Genomic DNA, 24,659 nt, shown 5'->3' with positions numbered 1-24,659 from the left:
CGTCGAGAAAAAACCAAATGAGTGAGTTAGGTCATTTGGGATGGATCGAAGGCGACAAAACCCCAAATCAGTAAGCTAGGTCATTTGGGGTGGATCGACGTCGAGAAAACACCAAATGAGTGAGTTAGGTCATTTGGGGTGGATCCAAGGCGACAAAACCCCAAATCAGTAAGCTAGGTCATTTGGGGTGGATCGACGTCGAGAAAACACCAAATGAGTGAGTTAGGTCATTTGGGGTGGATCGAAGGCGACAAAACCCTAAATCAGTAAGCTAGGTCATTTGGGGTGGATCGACATCGAGAAAACACCAAATGAGTAAGTTTGGGCCAAAACACAACTTAGGTCTCACCTTAATTCGGCCAAAACTTTCCTCACACAACATTAATCACAAACCATAACATAAAATGAAAGAACACATCAAATGACCCAACTTAGTACTTAAGATTCATAGTTCAAGGACATAACTTAGTCTTCATCACAAATAACCCAACTACAGAATTAGTAGAGTTCAACACAGCCAAAGTTAACACATTACAAGCTTTAGTCCAAAGCTATTACAAAAGACAATGACCCACATGGTCAGACTACAACTCAACTTAGTCTTCATCACAAATAGCCTTAATCTGGTGAAGCTTTCTCTTGTTACTATCACATGCTGTCTTGAGCTCAACAATGCAGGAAGCAAGAGTACTCTTCTCCATGGTCAACTTCTCCTTCTCTTTCATCAGCTCAGCAATGCAACTGTCCACCTGATCCTTCTCTTTCTTCAGGTCATCCTTCTCTTTCTTCAGGTCAGCATAGCAAATCTTCAAAGTCCTCTTATCAGAGCTCATCTTTTCCTTCTCTTTGAGATGCTTGAACTTCAAATTCCTAATGACAGTGGCTTGAGCTACATGAATTAACTTTAACTGGTCATGAGCAGCCTTCCATTTTTTGATCTCCTCATCCTTTGCAAAGCTGCTTTCCACACTGATTGTAATGTTCTCAGCATCATCATTCTTATGATTTACCTCACGCAGGTTATCCTGTGAATCTAGGAGGTTGTTAACATCTTCAACAAGCTTCTCATATGTCTCCTGCAGCTCTTTTTTTTGCTGTGTGAGTATGTGTACAGTAGATGAATGCTCCAGGCATGCCATCCTATTGTCATGCTGGCTACGCTCATACATAAGCCACAGCTTGTGAAGAGCATTCTGCAGATGATCTGGCCACTCCTCATCTACCCACTGCACTAATCCACAATTATTAGCACCCTGCAAAGAAGTTACAGATTAAATTAGTTATAGAAAAAATCAGTTAAGTTAATGTACCACATTCAGTTAGGTTAAAGTACAAGATTCAATTAATTAATTGATCAGATTCAGTTAAGTTAATTATCAGATTCAGTTAAGTTAATTGATCAGATTCAGTTAAGTTAATCTACCATATTCAGTTAAGTCAATCTACCATATTCAGTTAAGTTTATCTACCAGATTCAGTTAATAAAGAGTTACTATCAACCATAGAACAGTTACTACGAACCCTAGAACAGAACATGAACAATACCTATGAACCCTAGAACATGAACAGTAAATATGAACCCTAGATGATGAACTGGACTGCTGCAAAGCTAGGACTAAATACTTACTTCAGTGGCACAGGCAATGAACCTCCTCCCAGTGCTTATCCCCTCGAATGCAACACATTTCCTCCCTGGATTCCCATGCTCGCACATCACCATCAAATCGTCAGCAGCACCCTCGAACAACGGGTCATCACTCGTAGCTGGGATCTGGGCAATCCAACACAAACTTGTTCAAAACGAGCAGAACTAGTAGAACCCTAGAACACGTACTCCCTAGAACACAAATGAGCGGCGGCCAAAACAAACAGAGAACCAGAGGAACAACTGACCTTGAGAGGGGAGTCGGGAGTGAGGTTGTACTGCGCGGCGGAGCCATCAGTGCTCTCGCTCTCGCTCCAGGACACCATGGCGGCCGGCGGCTGCCGGAGAGGAAGAGGAGAACGAAGAAGGGAGAAAGAGTGCGGGCGAGATTTGTGAGAGAGCTAGTGCGGTCGGGCGAGCCGACCGCGTCGGTTTGACCAAGTAGTGAGTAACGGCGCCGTCCGCCTCGCCGTTACGCCACGTCACCTATTTTGGGTCCCACCTGTCGGAAACGCCCTTAGAGGCTGCAAATCAAGTGATCAGTGCTTTTTGCAAAAAATTTACCGAATGCGCAGTGTCTTTTGCAAATGATTAGAGACCAGGTTGTTTTCTGCAGAAGAAGCCTCAAATATGGTTGTTTTTTTGCAATTAACTCGTCTCCCGGGCGAGACACGACGGCCGGCGGGATCCGCGCCGCCAAGCACCCTCGCTGCCGCGGCCGGAGATAGTCAGGAATGTTCGTTTTGCAGGCGAGCGGCGCGGCGGCTTGATAGGTGGTGGCGCTGACGGCCACGAACGCGCGCCTCTACGACGCCGCCGCCGCCGCCATCCCGGCGCTCCTCGACTCACCTCTTCGACGCCGACGCGCTCAAGCGCCTCCTCGTCGTCATAGCGCAGGGCGTCGACGTCGCCCACTCTTGCCGCAGGTTCGGTTCGGTCAAATCCCTCCTCCTCTCGCCCCATGCGCCGCGGATACTGACGGAATTTCCACTACTGGCTGGCGGCTGCGTGCAGGTGGTCAAAGAACGTGGCGGCGCAGTCGGCTACCTCTGCTACCTGCGCCGTCGCTGGAGGTGAAGAAGCTAATCTGCCTCTACTAGAGTCGCCGGGCGCCGGATTGCTAACAAGAAATGGAAAGGCAAGAGGGGGCCTTTAAGTCGGGCTCTGCGCTCCAGCGCCCGCCATCAGTTCGACGAAATGCCGCCTACCCTCCTCCTTAGGTGCTCTGTACACGGCCGACGGGCGGAGCCGCTTGTGCAGGACACGCTGGAAGATCATCGTGCGCAAGTAGTTCTACCGCATGTCATCATGGCCTCTTGGGGAACCGAGTTGAATGGACATGTGGTCGACACACTGCTCCGGGAGAAAGGTAGATGGATGGCATCACGGAGCCGAACACGACCACCAACTAAGGCTACAGTTTTCATGGTGATCAAGGCACTGCTTTGCGAGTGACGACTGGCTGGGTGGTCCACACGCGGGGTGCTCCGACTAAATTCGCGGCGAGGGTGTGTCTACTGAAATAAGTGCTTGATCAGATGACCAGATAAGTGATGTGTCCCTGCTTTCTTTCTTTGTTTAAGAGGCACTGCATTTGTTTCCTTTGATCTATATCCATTAGCAAATGCGGCTGTCCATGAACTCGCTCAACTAGCTTTTACGTGTACAACACATTGTAATGTATGGCTTCTACAAAGCTTGAGATTGTAGCACTTACTCAATTTTTTTTGTGGCAAAACAGTTGTAACATGCTATGTATTTCCAATCTATCCGATCAGGAGATTGGGAATGAGACACACACAAAAGAATCTTCAAGAGTTTGGAGGGAGGATAAGAGCAGAAACAGTACAGAAACTAAGCACCCAGACTGCTTGAGATTGTGACACTTATTCTTAGTAATCAATATAGCTCTCTTTTCTCACTGAAAAATGTGTGTCTGTTCGTGTAACTTTGTAATTACATTGCTAATCTTGGTGATAACTGACACTGCTGTCATACTTGCTGTATGGTCCATGACAATATGTGAATACTCCAATCTATTGTTCTTATTCAGTAAATCTCATTGTGATCATGTTAATGCTAATCATGTACTGGAAATTCCGGTAAAGAAACAATGTAGGGTAAACTCAATCATTATTCTGTTTCCATACTCAACTTGAAGAGCCAACATATTCTACCATGTCAAATAATAATAATTCTGCTGGCTTAAATCAATATCATATCTGGCAGTGACAGGTTGTTATTCTTATCTGAATTTGACCCTTCAACCTTTCTACCTTATAATTAACACGTTTACGTTATAAAAAGAAGAATTGAAGTTCCACTGTGCAATCAAAGTCATGGCCTCAAAATGACAAATCTGCTGATCTAAAACAAACTCTAGTAGTGACAGGTTGTTAATTTATTATATCCTGATGTGAATTAGACCTAATCTTTCATGCAACCTTCCTATTAGCAGCCCCTGAGATTGATAAGCACGTTGACCCTAACGGGCTGCCCAATAAGCAGTCTGAACAGCATATAAAACATAGAATTGAAGGGCACCATCACCATCTCCTTCCTAATCTTGCCCTCTAAGGTTCAAGGTCTTTGGAGGTTGGGTGTGCTGCATGCAAAGCCATGGCTTCCAAAAAGATGGCGCACATTATGACTCAAGGACAAGGGGAAACTAGCTATACTCAACTCTAGTATTCAGGTATTTTCTCTTCTGTCTATTAATTTAGTACTGCTGACTCTACGGTCTCTTGGAACTTGGCTTCCGAAGATTCTCTCACCAAGAATTTGTTCACAATATATCTTATATTACTGGCATTTAAATTAACACCATTATGCAAAATAAGAACAAGAATTGGGATAGATTTAGATTTTTCTGAATAAGTACATGTCAACTGCAGAATGCTGAGCAGAAGAAGATGAAAAAACCCTGATTGAAGCGGTCATCATTGAATTATGCAGCAGCACCGGCACCTTGCAGCCCAGCAAGATGATGATCGTGGACTTGGGCTGCTCCACTGGTCCAAATGCGCTTGCATTGGTATCGATCACCGTTGAGGCGATCCACGCTAATTGTCTTCAGTTCCAGCAACCACCACCGGAAGTGTGTGTGCTCCTCAACGATCTCCCCGAGAACGACTTCAACACGGTGGTGAAGAGCCTGGTCACGCTCCGTCAAAGCAGCGATCCTGTTGCCGTGACCGGTATCACACCAGGCTCGTTTTACGAGCGGCTCTTCACCAGTGAATCCTTGCATCTTGTTTGCTCGTCCAATAGCTTGCATTGGCTCTCAAAGGTGTGAGTTTGATGCTACTGGATGGATCAATCCACTGCATTACTCATTGACTCTGTAAGCAAAACCTTATGTTTACAGGCTCCAGAAGATCTAACAAAAAATCTCATCCCAGCATATGACATTGATGAGCATTCTAGGCATGAAAGGCTCTTCCCATGGTGCTTGAGGCTTATGCAAAACAGTACAGAAAAGATTTCACACTTTTTCTGGAGCTGAGAGCCAAAGAGTTGGTCTCAGGAGGCCGAATGATTGTTTCTCTGGTAGGGAGGCGTTCTGATGCAATCGCCACCAAATTCTCTTATATTTTAGAATTGTAGCTCAGATTCTATGTGTCATGGTCTCAGAGGTAAACTGCTTTACTTTCTTTTCTAGCATGTATCTTTTGCGATAGAACTCGTGCGGGCACTATATTTGACCTCATGATCTTATGGTTATATAAACAGGGTGTGATTGAAAAAAAAAGTTTGTTCCTTTTATGGGCTATTGTATGAATCTTCCAGCAAAGAGCTGAGGAAAATCATCCAAGAAGAGGGCTCCTTTTCAATCAGGGAGATGCGGGCACATGACCCTAGAACCGATATGAACAATGCTCTCAGCACCCCAGGCAGGTTCACGAGATTTCTTAGAGCTTTGTTTGAGCCGGTATTGGTCCAACATTTTGGAGATGTCATGGATGAATTCGTGAAGACCACGGAGCGGCGGTGGGTCCTAGAGGGAAGCTTGCAAGAGGAGAGGGCTAGATGTCCTTATGCTATGCTGGTTGTATCCCTTGCAAAGGCATGATTATCAGGTCCCTAAAGGTAACATCACATTTGATGATAGTGAACAGATGCTTTCTTTGAGGCCAAACGTGTGCCCACTTGATTCTGTAGACTAAAATCCATAGCGTGCTTTGAAGGTATTCAACATTCTGATGTATACCATATGCACATGTTTAACGGAACCATTTTTTTATGGAACATGGTCATGGATGAATTCATAAGGGCCGAAAAGAAGCACTGGAGCCTGCAACGCAGCTCGCAAGCTGTGTGTACCAAAACCCGAGAGTGATGCTGGTTTTATCGGGGGGTTTTCGACAAAGGGTGGATTTTATCCTTACCAAGGCATGACATGGCAACTGGTGTGTGACTTCTTAGCTTATATCTATCACAATGGCATGGCATGTTCGTAAAATTGAAGAGACAAAAAGATAAGTACCTGCTGATGTATAGGAAATTCCCTTCTGTTCATATGGTAATTTGAAAAATAGAATAGGACTCCTCACTAGTACAGAACATGCCATCTCTAGCTGTTCAAAAAACCCATCAGTGGCGGTTTACAGGACCGCCAGATCGTCAGTGATAGGTCAGTCCATCAGAGGCAGTTACCAACCGCCTGAAAGGACAATATGTGAGCACTCCAGTTAGTATCTGATTGTATATTCAATATGGTGCTTGTGTAATGCTAGTATTGTGCTAGGAATTACAGTAAAAATATATATGCCGGAAATTCAGTTAGTATCTGATTGTATATTCAACTGGAAGAGCCAACAAAATTTAACCATGTCAAATAACGATCCTGTTGGTCTAAACAAATATCCTCTGTAGTAGTGACAGATTGTTTTTCTTATCCGAATTCGACCCTTTAGTCTTTCTAGCTGGCCCAAACAGCAGTTACAAATAACAGATTGAGAAGCACATTGACCATTTTATTGCCCAAAGCAGCCAGAACAGTCATCCCTGTTGAGCACTGTAAAAGAAAATTTGAACTTCCAGCGCAAGCGGAGCAATGGCCTCAAAATAACAGGTAGCTGGTATAAGACAAACTCTGGTAGTGATAGGTTGTTAATGTATTATATGCTGATTTGGGTTTGACCCAATCTTTCATTAAACCTGTGTATGAGCTGGCCCTAGGATTGATAAGCACGTTGACCCATTTGCTTTGCCCAATAAGCAGCCAGAAGAGCCATCCCCAGCTAGCATAAAAAAACAAGAGCTGAACTTCCAGTACATCGTTGCCAACTCACCGCCTGCTTCCTAATCTTGCTCTCTCAGGTTCAAGTCTCTGGAGGTTAGCCCTGCTGCAAGCAAAGCCATGGCTTCCAAACAGATGGTGCATATGAATCATGGACAAGGCGAAACTAGCTACGCTCACAACTCCAGTTTTCAGGTAATTTCTGCTCTCTTAATTAGCTGACGAGTGTTGTTTCTACGGCCCCTTCTCCTGAAACTTGGCTTCTGAAGACTGTCTCATCAGGAATTTGCTTAATATATCTTACATTACTAACAACTAAAGTAACACCATAATGAAAAATAAAAACAATATTGGGAAAGATTAAACTAGATTTCTGAAGAAGTACGAGTCGACTGCAGAGTGCTGAGCAGAACAGGATGAAGCCCCTGATAGAAGCAGCGATCGTCGAATTATGCAGCAACACCACCACCATGTCCCACGGGAAGATGGTGATTGCTGACTTGGGCTGCTCCTGTGGCCCAAATGCGGTAGCACTGGTGTCCATCGCCCTCGAGGCCACCCACAGCCACTTTCTTTGGTTGCGGCAGCCACCTCCGGAAGTCTCTGTACTCCTCAATGATCTCCCATACAATGACTTCAACGCGGTGGTGAAAAGCCTGGTTGCGGTCCGTCAAATCGGCGAGCCTCTTGTCGTAACTGGTGCTGTGCCAGGGTCATTCAATGAGAGGCTCTTCCTTAGTGCCTCCGTGCATCTTTTCTGTTCATCCAACAGTCTTTATTGGCTCTCGAAGGTATGAGTTTGTTTGACACCACTCCAGTAGCATTCGTCCCTTCACTATCTGATCGTTCAGAGGTACAGGCTCCTGAAGATTTGAGGATAAACCAGATCCCGGCGTATGACATTGATGAGAATGCCAGGCGTGAAAGACTCCCAGTGGTCGCTGGAGCTTATGCACAGCAATTCAGGAAAGATTTCACGCTTTTCCTGCAGCTGAGAGCCAAAGAATTGGTCCCGGAAGGCCGGATGGTTGTTTCGCTCCAGGGGAGGCGTTCTGATGAGCCCGTCACCGAGAGCTCTCTCATCTGGGGAACTGCAGCTCAGATTTTAGGCACCATGGCCTCAGAGGTAAATGCAAGCTTTACTTTTTTTCTTATGAAACAAGGCAAAAGACTTGCCATTTTCATTGATTAAGAAGAAGAGAATTGCCCGGTTAATTGACGGAAAACCAAGGCAAGCTTTACTTTTGAACCATGTTGTCATTTGCTAATGAGCATTTTTGGATAACTAGCAGGGTGTGATTGACAAAGAAAAACTTGATTCTTTGTACATACCGGTGCATGGACCTTCCGACGAAGAGCTGAGAGAGATCATCCAAGAAGAGGGCTCCTTCTCAATCACAGAGATGCGGGTGCACGACCCTATAAGCGGCATGGACCGCGCGCTCCTCACCCCAAACAGGCTGGTGAACAGTCTGAGAGCTGCTTTCGAGCCAATAATAGTCCAGCATTTTGGATCGCCTGGAGAGATCATGGATGAATTCGTGAGGACCGGCGAGAAGCACTTGAGCCTGCAGCGCAGGTCACAGGTCAAGCACGCCAGAAACCCGAGAGTTATGCTGGTTGTATCACTCACCAAGGCATGACATGGCAATTGACGTGCTGCTGCTGCTAGTCTGTATCCCTCACCAATTTGTGTCATGCCTGTGAAATTCAACGTCGAACTTAACCGGATTTGTGAGAGACGGACAAGGCAAATATCTGCTGAAATTGCATTGTGAGACATATACTTTGCTGAATTGAGTGATATTGAAGTTCTGCAAAGGTACATACATGCTATTATTCCTTTCTGTTCCATGGCAATCTCATAAGAATTAGTGTTGTTCTCCTCTGGACCCATCTCTCCTGGCTCTCATCTATGCTATCAGTGAGGCATACCTTGGCCAGATTTTGGAATGCAGAAGATGTCTAGAAATCCCCCGGAGTGCGTTTGGCATGTCAAACCGGTGGCGACCACCCAAGTGGCACGACAGCCAGCGCGCACCGGACCGCGTTTCCTCGTTCCCGTAGCACCCCGTTCTCCCTGGTCATGGCCGCCTTGCCATCTCACCTCCCCGTGACGCCACCTAGCCCTCACGGCTGTTTCCCCCTTCCCTCTCTGTCTCCGACGCCGTCAGAGAGCGCCATGGCCTCAGAGGTCGCACATGCTGACATGCACACTCGAAGTGGCCTCTCCCAACTGATTGATCCTCAACCAGACCGCAGTATATACAGCGACGTGAACTTTACTGGAAAACAGTACACAGCCCGAGCAAAAGGCCAGTGCCTGTGTACAAACTACAAGCTGATGCTGTAAATAAACTGGAGCGTCTTGGTTTTTTAGCCAGTGGCCATCCATCATATTCATGCAGTACTTACATGCAAATTGATTCCTGGAGAGTACAAAAAACAAAATTGAAAAGTGGTCGCCCACCGTGGGGCTCGAACCCACGACCACAAGGTTAAGAGCCTTGCGCTCTACCAACTGAGCTAGACGGGCTGTCTTGTTTTTGTTTTTATTCCTCACTAACTCTTCCATGCTCCACGCACAGAAGGTAATCAGTCCATCCTACTCCCTAGTCAAAAAAGCAAACACTGATAGAGAAACAAAAGTAGTGCAGGTCAGAAGATGATTGTCGAGGCACTACAGATTTATCTTTATTTCTATATATTGTACACTTGGTACTCCCTCTATGTAGGTTTATAGGACGTGCACGTATTGTTAGGTCCTCATTTCCACCAACCAAACATGTCATGCCGCCAAAAGCATAATAAGAACACCGACTTAGCATTCAGAAACAACGAACGGGACAGTTCAAGTGAAATCAATAAGTTGATAATAATGGACGGAAACTAATTAACCCGAGGTGTGCAGCTACAGTAAACACTACTTGCAAGGCTGCTCCCTTTCCTCGACACTCGGCATTTTTCATGGTGCCATACGAGGGCACAAGTCAGAAAGGGCGGTCGCAGCAGCTACGGAAGCATCAGCAAGCAGGCTCGCGGGAACAAGCACTAGGAACCAGCCAGCAATCTACAATTAGTTAGCCCGTGTTCAACTGATCAACCGTCACCAAAGGACGCTTTGCAGCCGCAGCAGCCACCGCGTTCAGTTGGAAAGACACCCTCTGGCTCTGGCTCTGAGGCTGATGTTGCTCGCTGCCCCTCTGATCCTGCGGATAGCTTGAACTAGGATTGGCAGGGCTTGCGTCGGCTCCCTCGTTGTCATCTTCTACTTCCTCAATCTGAGTTGGCGGCTTCAATGCGGGTAGAAGCTGGTAGTTTTCGCTCAACAAAGTGTCCTGCTCAGGTGACAGAGGAATCGAGCCAGGTGGAGCAATAGACTTGGGCAGCGGGATTTTGTTCCGGCTGCGCGCCAACTCAAGTAGAACCTGCGACATCGGCAAAAAGACTTGCCATCCACCTATGCATATAGAGTACTTTGTGTCAGCTTGAGTTTCCAAGGATGTGATAAAAAGTAAAACAAGCAGTTGACTTCAAAGCATAACCACATGAGTTGTTCATAGCCTTTATTCACCCAAGATCTTGTTTAGTTGCACTTCTTAGCAGTTAACATGCAAGTGGATATACTTGTGCATGACCTTCAATCTCTAATATCTTCGTACTGCCTAATATGATTCATCAACATTTTAGGTAATATCTTCAGATGCCAGCCTCATATACAATAAGAATCATACACTGTTTTTTGTGTTTCTATAGATGTCTATCCATGCATTCCAAAACATTGTTTGTACTATGCGTAGCTTGTTCCTGAAGAATTGAAGGGGCGGGAGTGAGAACACTGGTGTATCAGTGAATTGGCAGGTAACAGTCATTATGGAATGTATGTGGGGAATTCCGTATCGGATAAACCCAGAGGCAGGCACACCTGAGTTGGAATTGGCTGAGAGTTCGTTCAACGAAATAGTCTCTTCTGTTCCCCAAGTTAAGAGTCGTTTCAATAGAACTTGCAGCAGTCACGTTCTGCAGCAGTTTTGACCTTGTATCCGTCCAGGACACTAGTCTCGACTCATGTCCCCTAGCTGCAACGACTGATGCAAGTTACCGATAAAGAAGCCTTCCCCTAATCTCTGTTAGCCACTACCCGTTATCTTTCTGATCTGTGCTGGCTACGGTGCCTCCTCGCCGATACCTTGCCAGCCCTCTGGCATAGGCATAGCGATCTGATCTGAGGCTCTAACAGATGCTCTCCCTTCTGTGCGATTATTTGACTTGACCTACGAAGAGTGTCAAATCTAACAAAATTTGTCGATAATACAAATGATACTGTGGGCTCAGCTGAACATTCCTAACAAGACATGGACTAAATTGAACGTCGATCTTCTGCCCCAACTGGACTCTCATTGCATCATCTGTTACTATCTGCACCCAGGAATTTAAATGTCGGCACTCCCTAGTTACCCACCAAACTAGCAAAAGTTTGGTAGGTTCCAACTTCCCAAAGGATAAACGAGTCATCTTGGTCCTAGTGGTAGAATACTACTTGAGATGATCTGGGCTCAAATCCCACATTCCCTCGTATGTTTTCCTTATAATTTCAGTATAACAATGACTGATATGTTGGTCCCTCGAATGGGCTACAAGTGTGGAGTGTAGACAAAACGGCATCACGTGAGCTTAAATAAAGGACTCAAACCGCAATCTCTGTGTTCCGGATGGTGGCTTCTAACCACCATGTCTGAAGCTTTGATTGATTGTGGAATGCATTCATTTATTCAAGAAGTTGCCCCTTATTTGAAATTTACTAAAATTTAAAAATTTCCCAAAAAATATCTCTCCTGAGAACCAGATATTAACTGAAATCTCAACAGAACACATCATTTCTTGTATCGAGAATGTTTCTGCTGTGACACACCGGCACATTCTCTGTTGTGCCTATCGTTTCCCCAATTGGAATCCACAACATTACTCCCTCCGAATCTGACGGGTTCACAGGAAAGCCGGTCCTCGATCTAGGGTTTAAAGTGGCACCTTGCCCTCGTCATTCACCAACTGAATGAAGCTACGCAACCTAGTAATTTGCCCGAATCTAAGGAAGATATACTCTTGCGTGTTTAGTGAGGTTGGTCGAACTCGAGTAAATAGCATAAAACTACTAGTTTACAGGCTAAGGTTTCAAAAAACTACCAGTTTTTAATTTTTCTCAGAAAGCTACCAAACGCGCGGTCCGCTGTTTCAAAAAACCCAAACCCACGGTGACTAGCGATTTAACCGTTTTTCTGACTGCCTGGGCCCATCTGTCAGGCCACGCGCGCTCACGGCGCGGCAGTTGACGGCCGTTAGCCGGCCGGCCCGGTCGGAACTGGGGTAAATATACCCGCTCGGTCGGTCGGGATCACACGCTCGCTCACTCTCTCGTGCTCGCTCACTCCCCTGCTCCCAGTCCCCTGCTCCAGTACGAGCTCGCCGCCGCGCGCCGTCTTCGAGGCCGGTGGCCGTCGACCTCCTTGCCGCAATGCTTTCCTGGAACGACGAGGAAACCAGCTCGGAGGAGGAGTGCGAGGTTGTCAGCATGGACATGGGACTTATGGTAAGTTCTTTGCCACCTAGGGTTAGGGTTAGGGTTAGATGCTAGTAGCTTAGGCTTCAGCCATGGATGTTGCTTGGTGTAGTGTTGTTGTTGTGTGTGTGATACTGTTCTTGATTAGTGAGGGTGGGGTTTGATTGTAGGATTGAGGTAACCTAGGGTTCATCTCTGTACAGTGTTAGGGTTCATGCTGATTTGGGGATTTAATGAACAGTGCAAGTTGATTCTGGTATTGAGTGCAGATTGAAACTAGTGTTTGTTGGTTATTATGGTTGTAGGAGGAACCAGACACCACTGTGGAGCCCCTTTTCTGTGGCCAACTTGAGCTTGCTCATCCCAAGTGCATTCTGCACCAACTGAGGCCTATTAAGCGTGTTGCTTTTGAAGGGCCTGTAACAGGGAGGCGTTTCTATGGCTGCCCAGTCCAGGTTAGATGCCAATTAAGTTTTCTGCTATGGATGTTCAGTGATGTTTGATATGATGCAACAATTTGTTTGATATGACAGACACATATGTATTTTTGTCACTTTGGAAACTTAATCATGGCATTGTAATAACTTATCATATCTCATTTATGTTATTAATAGTTAGAAAATCTTAAGTTTATCAAGTATCATGGAATTGAAATAAGGTACCAGTCCTTTTGTAATAACTTATCACATTTACAAATGCAGGAAAATGGTGTGAATTGTGGTGTTGTAGAGTGGGTTGATGGGCCTTGGCCAACTGTTCTTCAGAGATGTTTGTGCAAGCTAGGGAGATGTTCCATGAGCAGAACTTTGGAAGGGTAAATGACAAGGAAAAGTTTGAGAAGGAGTTGGCCAGGCTTAAGAGTGAGCATGAAAGGGAGTTGGCCAAGCTTAGGACTGAAAATGACAAGCTTTGCATTGAGTACACCAAGCTTGTTGATGATGTATCCAAGATGTTTGATTGGCAGGATGGTAGGGTGGACAAGCAGGTGTACCAGAAACAAGTGGAGGAGGAAGAACTTGAGAAGAAGAAGAAGGAGCTAGAGGAGAAAGCCATGTTGGAGGTGCAGATGGAAAAGCTCAAACTTGCAAAAGAGCAGAGGTGCATTTTGCAGAGCCAAGCTGATATCATCAGGAACACCAGGAAGGCTATGAAGGATGTTGAAGTTGACAGAGATGTTCTTAAGAAGGAGAAGGCAAAGCTTGAGTTTGTTGTTGCTGAGCTGCTAAAAGAAGGGTATGGCAGCAAGGAGAAGTTAGAGCAAATCAAGGCCATCCTTGAGTCTTGAACTTGCTGTGATATGTTGGTGAAGTAAGTACATCCAAAGGCCTTTATATAAGGATGTGGCCTGGCATGACTTCAAGTGATTATGGGTGTACATTTTGGGGGAATGTGAAGTTTAACCTAGTGTAAGAACCTTATTTGCTATGTTGTTAAGTTGTAATGGATCACCTATGGTATTAAGTGTTGTAATGGATCACCTATGCTATTAAGTAGTGGAAATGGATCTCTTATGCTACTAAGTTGTGGATCTTTTATGCTATTAAGTGTTCAACTTGATCTTATATCTTTTATATGTTATTTGTTAGCGTACATATATTATTTCTGTGGGTAATTGGGCTTAGTGGCCCACTACTCTCTGACCAAATGCAACCCTAGGCCTACTAAACCCAATCCCCCATCCATCTCTCAATATAAACCCCTCCCCACCCCACCCTTTCCCAGTGACTCCACCAGCCGCCACCCAAAAGAAACCCTACAGATGGATCCTGACATGGGAGATGTCACAGAGGAAGAGGGGGAGGCTGTGGAGGTTAGGACAGCAGCAGCTGCACAGAGGAGGAGGAGGAGGCGCAGGCAGAGGGCCCTGGAGGCGGCCCAGGATGAGCAGCAAGAGGAGTTCAACCGCCAACTCTCCAACAAGGTACTGGAGAAGTGCAATGATGAAGAACTAGAGCTGGTTTTCACTGGAGGCAGGGGAAGATCATTCATGGAGATCATTAGGTGGGCAAGGATTAGGGCAGTCATGGCTCCTCATCCAGCAACTAGGGCCAAAGATCCAGTGACAGCTCTATTGGCAGCAGCTGACCTGGTGTTCTTTGCTGGAGAAGACCTTGATGACCTGGTGTTCTTTGCTGGAGAAGACCTTGATCCATTGCCAGAAATAGTTGTGTTCTTCTTCTTGGGAGGTGGTACTACTGTTGCAGAAGAGGTGTTGGTCCTGCTCTTCTTGAGAGGTGGTGGTGCTGCTGTTGTAGCTGGTGCTGCCCTCTTCCTTGACCTAGAAGCTGTCTGTGTTGACTCAGTTGTTGTTGGAGGAGGAGTTGGTGCAGGTGCAGAGGCAGCAGGTACCCTTGGTGGCCTTTGTGCAGTTGCAGCCATTGAAGAACCAGCCTCAGAGTAGTTTGCTCTATTTTCCTACACAACAATATTAGTTAGAACTATTTTCCTACAAATGAAATGAATGTAACAATGCAATGAATGTAACAATGGAATGAATGGACATACCTGGTGCTTGTTCAGCCTCATCTGGAACTTAGGTTTCAAAGGGACACCACAATTGTTGATCTTGTGCCCTTGCTTCTTGCAGTTGCTGCATGTCACTGTACCAATCCTAGAAGTATCCTTTTTAGCTGGCACCTCAAACAGGCCTTTCCTCCTGGCAGTTTGTTTTTTACCTTTCTTTTCTCTAAACACAGGGGGAGAAATATCATCACCAAGTGTATGAGGCCAATGGTCAGGACCTGGCACAGGGAATATTATGTGCTTATATATTTCACAATACATGTGTTTCTTGAAAAAAGCAGAAACATAGTCTTCAGGGTGTATCTTCACTTTCTGCATTGCAGCAATGGCATGACTGCAGGGGATAGCTGTCATGTCCCACCTCCTACAGTCACAGGTCTCATTGTTCAAATTAACCTGTGACTTGCCATATCCTACAATCACAGGGGATTGCATTGCAGCTACTTGTGACCTGCCATATCCTTGGCCCTGCCATGTATGCTTCACAATATTTAGCCCACTTCTTCCCCTTTTCTAAAATCTTTGAATAAGTAGGTGTGATTTCCCATCTGCATGTCTCTATCTTCTCTCTGATCTTCTGAAACTTAATCATCAACTTTGTTCTTATGCCCTCTAACATAGTCCTGATTGGCTTGTTCCTAACATCCAATATCATTCTATTGAAAACCTCACTAAGGTTGTTTACTACCAGGTCTGTTTTGCACACAGTGTCCATTTTATACCTAGCCCAGGTATGCTCTGGTATCTGTGACAACCACTGCCAAGCTTCTAAACTTTCTTTTTTCAAATTCTCCATGCCTAAATCATGTCCATGTTTGGTAAAGGAATAGGCAGCCTGATCTAAATGTTTCTTAAGTTCCTCTCCTCTGAAACCAGCAGATTGGAAATTGGCATAAATATGTCTAAGACAAAACCTTTGTGGAGAGTCAGGGAATACATCATCTATTGCATTCAACAATCCCTGTTCAATGTAAGGTAATCTTAAGTGTTACTCATCTACTAAATAACATTTTACTCATGGCAAATGTAAAGGCAAATGTAAAGACTAGGTTCAGAATAATACCTTCTGCCTGTCAGACATAATTGTGTATTTACCAAACTTATTGCCAGTTCCAATGACTGTTCTCAACTATGTGAGAAACCATGTCCAACTGTCTGTCTCTTCCTTATCAACAACACTAAAAGCTATTGGGAAGATGTTATTGTTGCCATCCCTCCCTGTAGCTGCCAATATCTGCTGACCAGTGCTTAGCTTGATGAAGCAACCATCCAGACCTGCTAACATGATAACATGAGTGCCTAAGTACATCAATGTTTAAAAAGCATATAAATTTCTGAATACTTACCTATAAATGGCCTGCATCCATTCAGAAAACCCTCCTTGCATGCAAACAAGCAGTAAAACATATAGTGAAACCTTAGGGTAGGAGCTGGGTTAAGTGGGTCCTCATGTGTTGTTACTATGCACCTACTGCCAGGGTTAGTATCTAGCACACACTGCAGGTAGTCCCTTATTCTGTGATACTGGAGTTTGTGATCTCCTTGCACAACCTCAACTGCTTGCTTCCTTGCCCTATATGCCAAGCTTTTAGGCACATGCACACCAAACTTCTTCTTCGTGTATGACATAATTGTGTCAACACCAGCTCCAGGGTTGGATCTGACTGTATCCTCACAAACCTTAGCAACCCAATTGACTGTCACCTTTGTGTTCTCTCCACTTGCTCCACAAGTGTGATCCAGGTTCATCTTCTTGATACTGAAAGTTGCCTCATGAGCTATCTTGGAGGCAACTATGTAAAACTCACAACCATGTTTTCTGTCAAAGCACCAAGCAATAACCCTAGTTGGTTCATTTCTGTGATACTCAAAATTCCTAAGAGTCCTCACATGAAAATTTCTAAGTGCTTCTCTGAACTCAACTACATTTTCAAAGCACAAATGCATTGCAAACTGCTCATGTGCATCAGGCCTTGATGGATCATACCATATCCTCTCCTTCTTCTGCTTCTTCCTACTCTTCCTTCCAGATGGCAGCCTTGGTGCATCATCTTCATCACTTATGCCAAAATCACCTGGAAAACAGTACTCATCAGCTTCAGGGACATAATCTTCAAACTTGATGTGCTCAGGCTCACTGTGAGACTTGCTAGTTGGGCCAGGTTTTCTAACTGGCTTAAGCTTTTTGGCTGCTTTTGTAGTTACAGCAGGATCCTCTACTACTTCATCTTCAGAAACAACTGGTTCTTCCTCCCAAAACTCAGAAGGTTCTGAGTTAGCTACACAAAAGTGCTCCGCAGTATCAGTGCCAGCCTCATCTTCACCCCTGCACCAAGCTTTGTAAGAATTTTTCTCCCCTCTGTAATCACCCCTAAAGAACTCAAAATCTGAAGATGATTTGTCATCTTCAACTTCATCTTCTTCCTCTGGTACATCTTCTTCTTCTTCATCTGCTTCTTCTTCTACATCTTCTTCTTCCACAACTTTTTCCCTTTTTTAAAATTGTTGCTTTGCTGTGTGTTCATGTAGGGCTCATCAGGGGTTAAAGATGGCAAACTAGCATTAGAGGCAGGGTACAGAACACCTTCTTGTGAAACTCCTTAAACAACAGGATCACCAACTTGATCAATGGGGATCTGTTCCTCATCTGCTGGGCTTGGATCAGTAGCTTTTCTGACACTGATGTTCAGTACCTTATTATCAACAAATAAGTCAAGCATTTCCTCTAATGCCTCCTCACTATCCAGGGCCTCCACACCCTCCAGCCCCTTTCCCTCTTCCTTTACATATGTCAGAAATGCATCCATGCCATAGCCCTCCAACTCAACCAATGCTAATATGGTCAGATAACTGATATCTGAGGAAACTGAATACTTTTTCTCCATATTATCTATTCCTTGGAAATGTAGCCTCAAGTCCCAAATCTCTTCATCTAAGCTGTAGGATTAAATTGACAAACAACCGTTTTTAAGTCACTGAACATCACTGAACTTTCTTCTAATTACAGTGAATGCACTGACCAAATGAACTAACCAAATGCACTTTCTTCTACACTGATTTAACCAATAAAATACAGTAGCATGCCAAGAACAAACAATTACTATCTCTAGTTCTAATTTGAACTAAAGCACCCAAAAATTTTAACTAAAGGACCCAGACCAGAAACATTGACCAGTGTTTACCTCACTCCACCAAAGGACGACGCCCAATGGTGGCCGCCTGCTGGATCATCGTGGATGCGCTTCACCACTGCCCTGGCCGCGCGGACTTCCAGATCTAAGCTCGCCGGATCCACAGGAGCCGCGGGCGGTGATGGCTGCTGCGACCGCTGCGCCGGGAAGCTCGAGCTGCCTAGCCATTTGTCCACCTCTGACTGTCCACCGCCCTCCTGGCCGGTGCCGCCTTGGCTCAATAGCTCGCCGCCAACGACATTTGACTACACCGCCGCCATCGCCCACCTAGGTCACTGCGGGGGAGAGGAGGGGGCGAGGAGGGGGAGTGAGAGAGTGTGTGGCCCGACCGCCTACTTTGGTTCCGACCGGACCGCGTCGGCTAACGGCCGTCAACTGCCGCGCCATGAGCGCGCGTGGCCACGTGGGCTGACAGATGGGCCCAATCCGTCAGAAAAATGGTTAAATCGCTAGTCACCGCGGGTTTGGGTTTTTTGAAACAGCGGACCGCGCATTTGGTAGCTTTCTGAGAAAATTTAAAAACTGGTAGTTTTTTGGAACCCTAACCTGTAAACTAGTAGTTTTATGCTATTTACTCATCGAACTCGTACCTCGCATGGCGGCGGCTGGGAGGAGAAGTCGACCTTGGCCTGGATGGCAAGGCGGACGTCGTCGGCATCGAGCTGGGGCTTGGCCGCGTGGTCGGCGTAGACCTGGGCGTCGCCGAGCACGTCCCCGACGTAGCGGTAGGCCAGGTCCAGGAACTGGTGCACGACGCGCGGCTCGTACTCGCCCTCACCGAGCCCCATCGTCCATCGGCCGGAGGAGGTCCCGCACCACGCGCGCGTCGCGAGGCTCGTCCGGGCCGGAGGCTCCTCCCGCCGCCGCCGCGGACGGAAGCGATGGCCACACGCCGCCGCTGTCCATGGTCTGATTGCTGTGTCCTGGCTAGTGGGGGTTTCGGGGAACGAATCGGATTAGATCTTGTGATTTTAAAAGATGCAAAGTTGCGAAAGATAACAACAAAGACGCTTTGGCCGAGTGGTTAAGGCGTGTGCCTGCTAAGTACATGGGGTTTCCCCGCGAGAGTTCGAATCTCTCAGGCGTCGATATTTTAGTTTTTACTAAAAATATTTTAGTGAGTAATAATTTTTCCTTGTGGCTTATTTCTATCTACTCCAAAAAAACATTTGCGAGAAAAACTTCTAATCTATTCGGCAACCCCTGCTCCTTCGGTAAGGAACGGAGCGCGCAGAGCACCCTGTTAGCAACTCGTCGAAATATAACTGCATGCCATTCCGCTTCGCAGCAGCGTTGCAGAGCGGAGGGATCCCGAATAGCTCCTTCATCAGCTGTTAAGGTAGTATAAAGAACACCATAAGTAAAAAAAATACATCCAGGCCCGTAGACCACCTAGCGATGACTATAAGCACGGGTGTTGGAAGTCGTCGTGCTAAGGCCTTATGGGACCAGCGCACCAGAATAGCAACCACCGCCAATTAAAAGAAGCGTAGATCGAAAGGGTCAACCTGTAGACACACGAACATAAACGAACGAAAACAGGATCCACATGGATCATGAAGACAACCGCCGACAGAATCCCGGGAGATTCGTCGGAGAAAAACCTCCACACGCCCTTCGATAATGCTAGTGTCAGATCTCGGGTTCCGGCAAAACCCTCAAGGTTCGAACACTGGGGTGCGCGCGAAGATCTCCCCCTACCAACTCGCACCCTCAACCCCGCCACGATCTTAAAGGCAAGCTCGACGAACTCGCAACACAAGGGACACAAGATTTATACTGGTTCAGGTCATCATTGTGGTGTAATACCCTACTCCGGTGTGGTGTGATGGATTGTCTCTTGGCTTAGGATGAACAATACAAGGGGAAGAACAGCCTCCTGAGATGAGGTGTTCTTGTGCTTGGTGGGTGTGAGGATGGGTTGGATATAGTCCAAGTTGAGATGGCTGAGGCTCTCTATGTTCGTCGTCCTCTTGGTTGCCTCCTACTGTGGTGGCTAATCCTATTTATAGAGGCCCTGGTCCTCTCCCCAAATATTGAGCGAGAAAGGAGCCAACAACGGCCAATTTGAAAGGGGACAACTAGTACAAGTTATCCTGACAAAAGCAGTCTTCGCCTACCAAAGGCTCTGGTGGTGACGCTGCCTTGGGCTCCATGGTGACCTCCATCTTGCCGTCCTGCTGGTCTTGGTCTCTAAGGGAGTCCTGGATTAGGGGGTCTCCGGACAGCCGGATTATATCCTTTGGCCGGACTGTTGGACTATGAAGATACAAGATTGAAGACTTCGTCTCGTGTCCAGATAGGACTCTACTTGGCGTGGAAGGCAAGCTAGGCAATACGGATATGGATATCTCCTTCTTTGTAATCGACCTTGTGTAACCCTAACCCTCTCCAGTGTCTATATAAACCAGAGGGTTTTAGTCCATAGGACAACATACAATCATACCATAGTCTAGCTTCTAGGGTTTAGCCTCTCTGATCTCGTGGTAGATCTACTCTTGTACTACCCATATCATCAATATTAATCAAGCAGGACGTAGGGTTTTACCTCCATCAAGAGGGCCCGAACCTGGGTAAAACATTGTGTCCCCTGCCTCCTGTCACCATCCGCCTTAGACGCACAGTTCGGGATCCCCTACCCGAGATCCACCGGTTTTGACACCGACATTGGTGCTTTCATTGAGAGTTCCTCTACGTCGTTGCCGTTAGGCTTGATGGCTCCTACTATCATCGATAGCGATGCAGTCCAGGGTGAGACTTTTCTCCCCGGACAGATCTTCGTGTTCGGCGGCTTTGCACTGCGGGCCAATTCGCTTGGCCATCTGGAGCAGATTGAAAGTTACGCCCCTGGCCACCAGGTCAGGTTTGGAAGCTTAAACTACATGGCCGATATCTGTGGAGACTTGATCTTCGACAGATTCGAGCCTCTGCCTTGTGCGTCATGTGGTCACGATGAGTACGATTTAGCTCTACCATCGGACAGTGTCCAGGAGATCGCACAGGCAACCGCTCCGATTCTCAATTCAGAGCCAGTTGCGCCAACCATGGATGGGTGGATAGACCCCGCCACGGAGGCCTTACCCTCAGTGGCGACCGAGCCAAATATCGACCTTACCTTGCACGAGAGCCGTGCTGTTAAACTGCCGGATCCTTCTTCGGCCACGGACTCCGAACTGCCTGCACCCGTTCCTGTCGAATCCGATTGGGCGCCGATCATGGAGTTTACCTCCGCGGATATTTTTCAGCACTCGCCCTTTGGCGACATACTGAACTCATTAAGGTCTCTCTCCTTGTCAGGAGGATCCTGGCCAAACTATGTCCGGCAGGACTGGGATGCGGACGACGAAGAAATTCGAGGCCCACCCACCACCCACTTAGTAGCCACTATCGATGACTTAACCGACATGCTCGACTTCGAGTCCGAAGACATCGACGGTATGGATGACGATGCGGGAGGCAAAGAGGAACCACCGCCCACAAGGCACTGGACAACCACCTCATCATACGATATATACATGGTGGATACACCCAAAGAAGGCAATGGCGACGAGATAGCGGAGGATGACCCCTCCAAGAAGCAACCCAAGCGCCGACGTCAGCGGCGCCGCTCTAAGTCCCGCCAATATGGAAACATTTGCTTGACGCCTCGGTACTCTTCGTCTGCGCTTGCCTTCTTAGCACCAAAGAGTAAACAAGGACACTGTGCACGCTGGCGCCCGCCTGGTTTCGATCGTCATTGCTCACGTCATTGGAATCTCGCGAGGTTTGACTTGCCTTGATCTCTCCGCTCCTCACGAGCCAGCCTAGTGAGGCCGCTCCCGAGGAGGTCTTGGGTCGTCCACCTCGCGAGGCTTGGCCCCACACGAGGGTCTTGAATGCTTGTTGGTGAAGATGGGTCGTACGAGCCCGCTCGCAGAGCCACGCCGTGGGTCGCAGGCAGGCAAGTCTAGGGACCCCCGTTCCCAGAATGCCAACAGTAGCCTCTGGGCCCAAGGCGCGCTCGGGCTTGGCTTCGAGGCAAAGCCAAAGGGCAAGTGCAAAGCGCCGCGGGCCCCAATAGCCTGCGGCCTGATATGTCTCCAACGTATCTATAATTTTTGATTGTTCCATGCTATTATATTATCTGTTTTGGATGTTTATGGGTTTTATTATATACTTTTATATTATTTTTGGGATTAACCTATTAACCCAGAGCCCAGTGCCAGTTTCTGTTTTTTCCTTGTTTTAGAGTATCGCAGAAAAGGAAACGGAGTCCAATTGACCTGAAACTTCACGGAACTTATTTTGGACCAGAAGAAGCCCAAGGAGTATCAGAGATGGACCAGGAGAGTCTCGGGCTGCCCACGAGGGTGGGGGCGCGCCCACCCCCCTAGGCGCGCCCCCTGCCTCGTGGACAGCCCGGAGGTCCACCGACGTACTTCTTCCTCCCATATATACCCATATACCCTAAAAACTTCGGGGAGCACAATAGATCGGGAGTTCCGCCGCCAGAAGCCTCCGTAGCCACCGAAAACTAATCTAGACCCGTTCCGGCACCCTGCCGGAGGGGGGAATCCCTCTCCCGTGGCCATCTTCATCATCCCGGCGCTCTCCATGACGAGGAGGGAGTAGTTCTCCCTCGGGGCTGAGGGTATGTACCAGTAGTTATGTGTTTGATCTCTCTCTCTCTCTCTCTCTCGTGTTCTTGAGGTGGCACGATCTTGATGTATCGCGAGCTTTGCTATTATAGTTGGATCTTATGATGTTTCTCCCCCTCTACTCTCTTGTAATGGATTGAGTTTTACCTTTGAAGTTATCTTATTGGATTGAGTCTTTAAGGATTTGAGAACACTTGATGTATGTCTTGCGTGGGATACCTGTGGTGACAATGGGGTATTCTATGATCCACTTGATGTATGTTTTGGTGATAACCTTGCGGGTTCCGCCCATGAACCTATGCATAAGGGTTGGCACACGTTTTCGTCTTGACTCTCCGGTAGAATATTTGGGACACTCTTTGAATTACTTTGTGTTGGTTTGAATAGATGAATATGAGATTGTGTGATGCATATCGTATAATCATACCCACGGATACTTGAGGTGACATTGGAGTATCTAGGTGACATTAGGGTTTTGGTTGATTTGTGTCTTAAGGTGTTATTCTAGTACAAACTCTATGATAGATTGAATGGAAAGAATAGCTTCATGTTATTTTACTACGGACTCTTGAATAGATCGATCGGAAAGGATAACTTTGAGGTGGTTTCGTACCCTACCATAATCTCTTCGTTTGTTCTCCGCTATTAGTGACTTTGGAGTGACTCTTTGTTGCATGTTGAGGGATAATTATATGATCCAATTATGTTATTATTGTTGAGAGAACTTGCACTAGTGAAAGTATGAACCCTATGACTTGTTTCCTAGCATTGCAATACTTTTTACGCTCACTTTTATCATTAGTTACCTTGCTGTTTTTATATTTTCAGATTACAAAACCTTTATCTACTATCCATATACCACTTGTATATATCACCATCTCTTCGCCGAACTAGTGCACCTATACAATTTACCATTGTATTGGGTGTGTTGGGGACACAAGAGACTCTTTGTTATTTGGTTGCAGGGTTGTTTGAGAGAGACCATCATCATCCTACACCTCCTATGAATTGATAAACCTTAGGTCATCCACTTGAGGGAAATTTTCTACTGTCCTACAAACCTCTGCACTTGGAGGCCCAACAACGTCTACAAGAAGAATGTTGTGTAGTAGACATCAAGCTCTTTTTTGGAGCCGTTGCCGGGGAGGTGAGTGCTTGAAGGTATATCTTTAGATCTTGTAATCGAGTCTTTTAGTTTCTTGGTTTATCACTAGTTTAGTTTATAAAAGAAAGTTACAAAAAATGGAATTAAGTTTGCTTCATACGCTTCATCTTTTTAATATCTTTCATGAGTATGATGGAAAGGAAAATTGTGCCAAAGTGTTAGAAGAAGAATGCATTAAAATGTTTGGCACTAAATCTTTGAATGATGAGCATGATTGCAATGTTGTTAGTATGAACTCCTTGAATATCCATAGTACTAATTATGATTGCACTAGTTATGACTAAAATGTCTCCTATAAACATGTCAATTTTTGTGGAGTGCATTGGGTTTGCAAGTACACATCAAATAGGGAAGATAGATATTGCAAGAGGCATAAGCATTTAGAAACTAAATTGTTGCAAGAAAGGCTAGATGTTTGTGCTGGAAATTGAATTTTTCTTGGCCATACTTGTGAGCTTTGCAATGAACGTGGTCATTTAACCATCCGATGCAAATTGTTTCATGATCTAATCGTTTCCAAAAATTGTGATGACTTGATTTCTGTTGCACATCATAATGAACTTAGTTTGCTCATGGATTATGAGCAAATGAAACGTATAACTAACTATCTTCCAGTATTTGCCCGTGATAAACTTCTTGGCTTTGATCTAGAGGAAATTTATATGTATTGTGTGGTGAATTGTATTGAAAATCCTTATA

At 46.1% G+C, this 24,659-nt stretch overlaps 2 protein-coding genes, 2 non-coding genes and 2 pseudogenes across 5 annotated transcripts; 3 read left to right on the top strand and 3 right to left on the bottom strand.

Moving 5' to 3' along the window:
• Window positions 1-596: 596 nt before the first annotated feature.
• LOC119269786 lies at window positions 597-1,971 on the bottom strand. The gene is made up of 4 exons (XM_037551710.1): window positions 1,894-1,971; window positions 1,628-1,771; window positions 1,113-1,253; window positions 597-1,076 (listed from the first exon to the last, which is right to left on the bottom strand). Exons 1-4 carry the CDS (start codon window positions 1,969-1,971, stop codon window positions 597-599), a joined length of 843 nt encoding a protein of 280 aa, XP_037407607.1.
• Window positions 1,972-4,545: 2,574 nt separating this feature from the next.
• LOC119269787 lies at window positions 4,546-6,052 on the top strand (annotated as a pseudogene).
• On the top strand, window positions 5,723-8,726 carry LOC119269783 (jasmonate O-methyltransferase-like). Of its 2 annotated transcripts, XM_037551707.1 has the most exons (6): window positions 5,723-6,054; window positions 6,638-6,719; window positions 6,968-7,082; window positions 7,286-7,678; window positions 7,747-8,013; window positions 8,180-8,726. In XM_037551707.1, the coding sequence occupies exons 1-6, from the start codon at window positions 6,045-6,047 to the stop codon at window positions 8,528-8,530; spliced, it is 1,218 nt and encodes a 405-aa protein (XP_037407604.1). In that variant the 5' UTR covers window positions 5,723-6,044; the 3' UTR covers window positions 8,531-8,726. The 2 variants fall into 2 exon arrangements, with proteins under 2 accessions (XP_037407604.1, XP_037407605.1); XM_037551708.1 differs by lacking the exon at window positions 6,638-6,719 and having other exon boundaries at window positions 5,725-6,054.
• Window positions 8,727-9,350: 624 nt separating this feature from the next.
• On the bottom strand, window positions 9,351-9,423 carry TRNAK-CUU. Its single transcript has one exon. It is a non-coding gene; the product is annotated as a tRNA-Lys (tRNA).
• Window positions 9,424-9,967: 544 nt separating this feature from the next.
• LOC119272402 lies at window positions 9,968-19,071 on the bottom strand (annotated as a pseudogene).
• Window positions 19,072-19,164: 93 nt separating this feature from the next.
• On the top strand, window positions 19,165-19,246 carry TRNAS-GCU. The gene has a single exon. It is a non-coding gene; the product is annotated as a tRNA-Ser (tRNA).
• The last annotated feature ends 5,413 nt before the right edge of the window (window positions 19,247-24,659 follow it).

Source organism: Triticum dicoccoides, chromosome 3A (assembly GCF_002162155.2).
Source record: "Triticum dicoccoides isolate Atlit2015 ecotype Zavitan chromosome 3A, WEW_v2.0, whole genome shotgun sequence".
Lineage (NCBI taxonomy): Eukaryota > Viridiplantae > Streptophyta > Magnoliopsida > Poales > Poaceae > Triticum > Triticum dicoccoides.
Note: the sequence above shows the minus strand (reverse complement) of the source record. Positions and strands in the feature narration are given on the sequence as shown.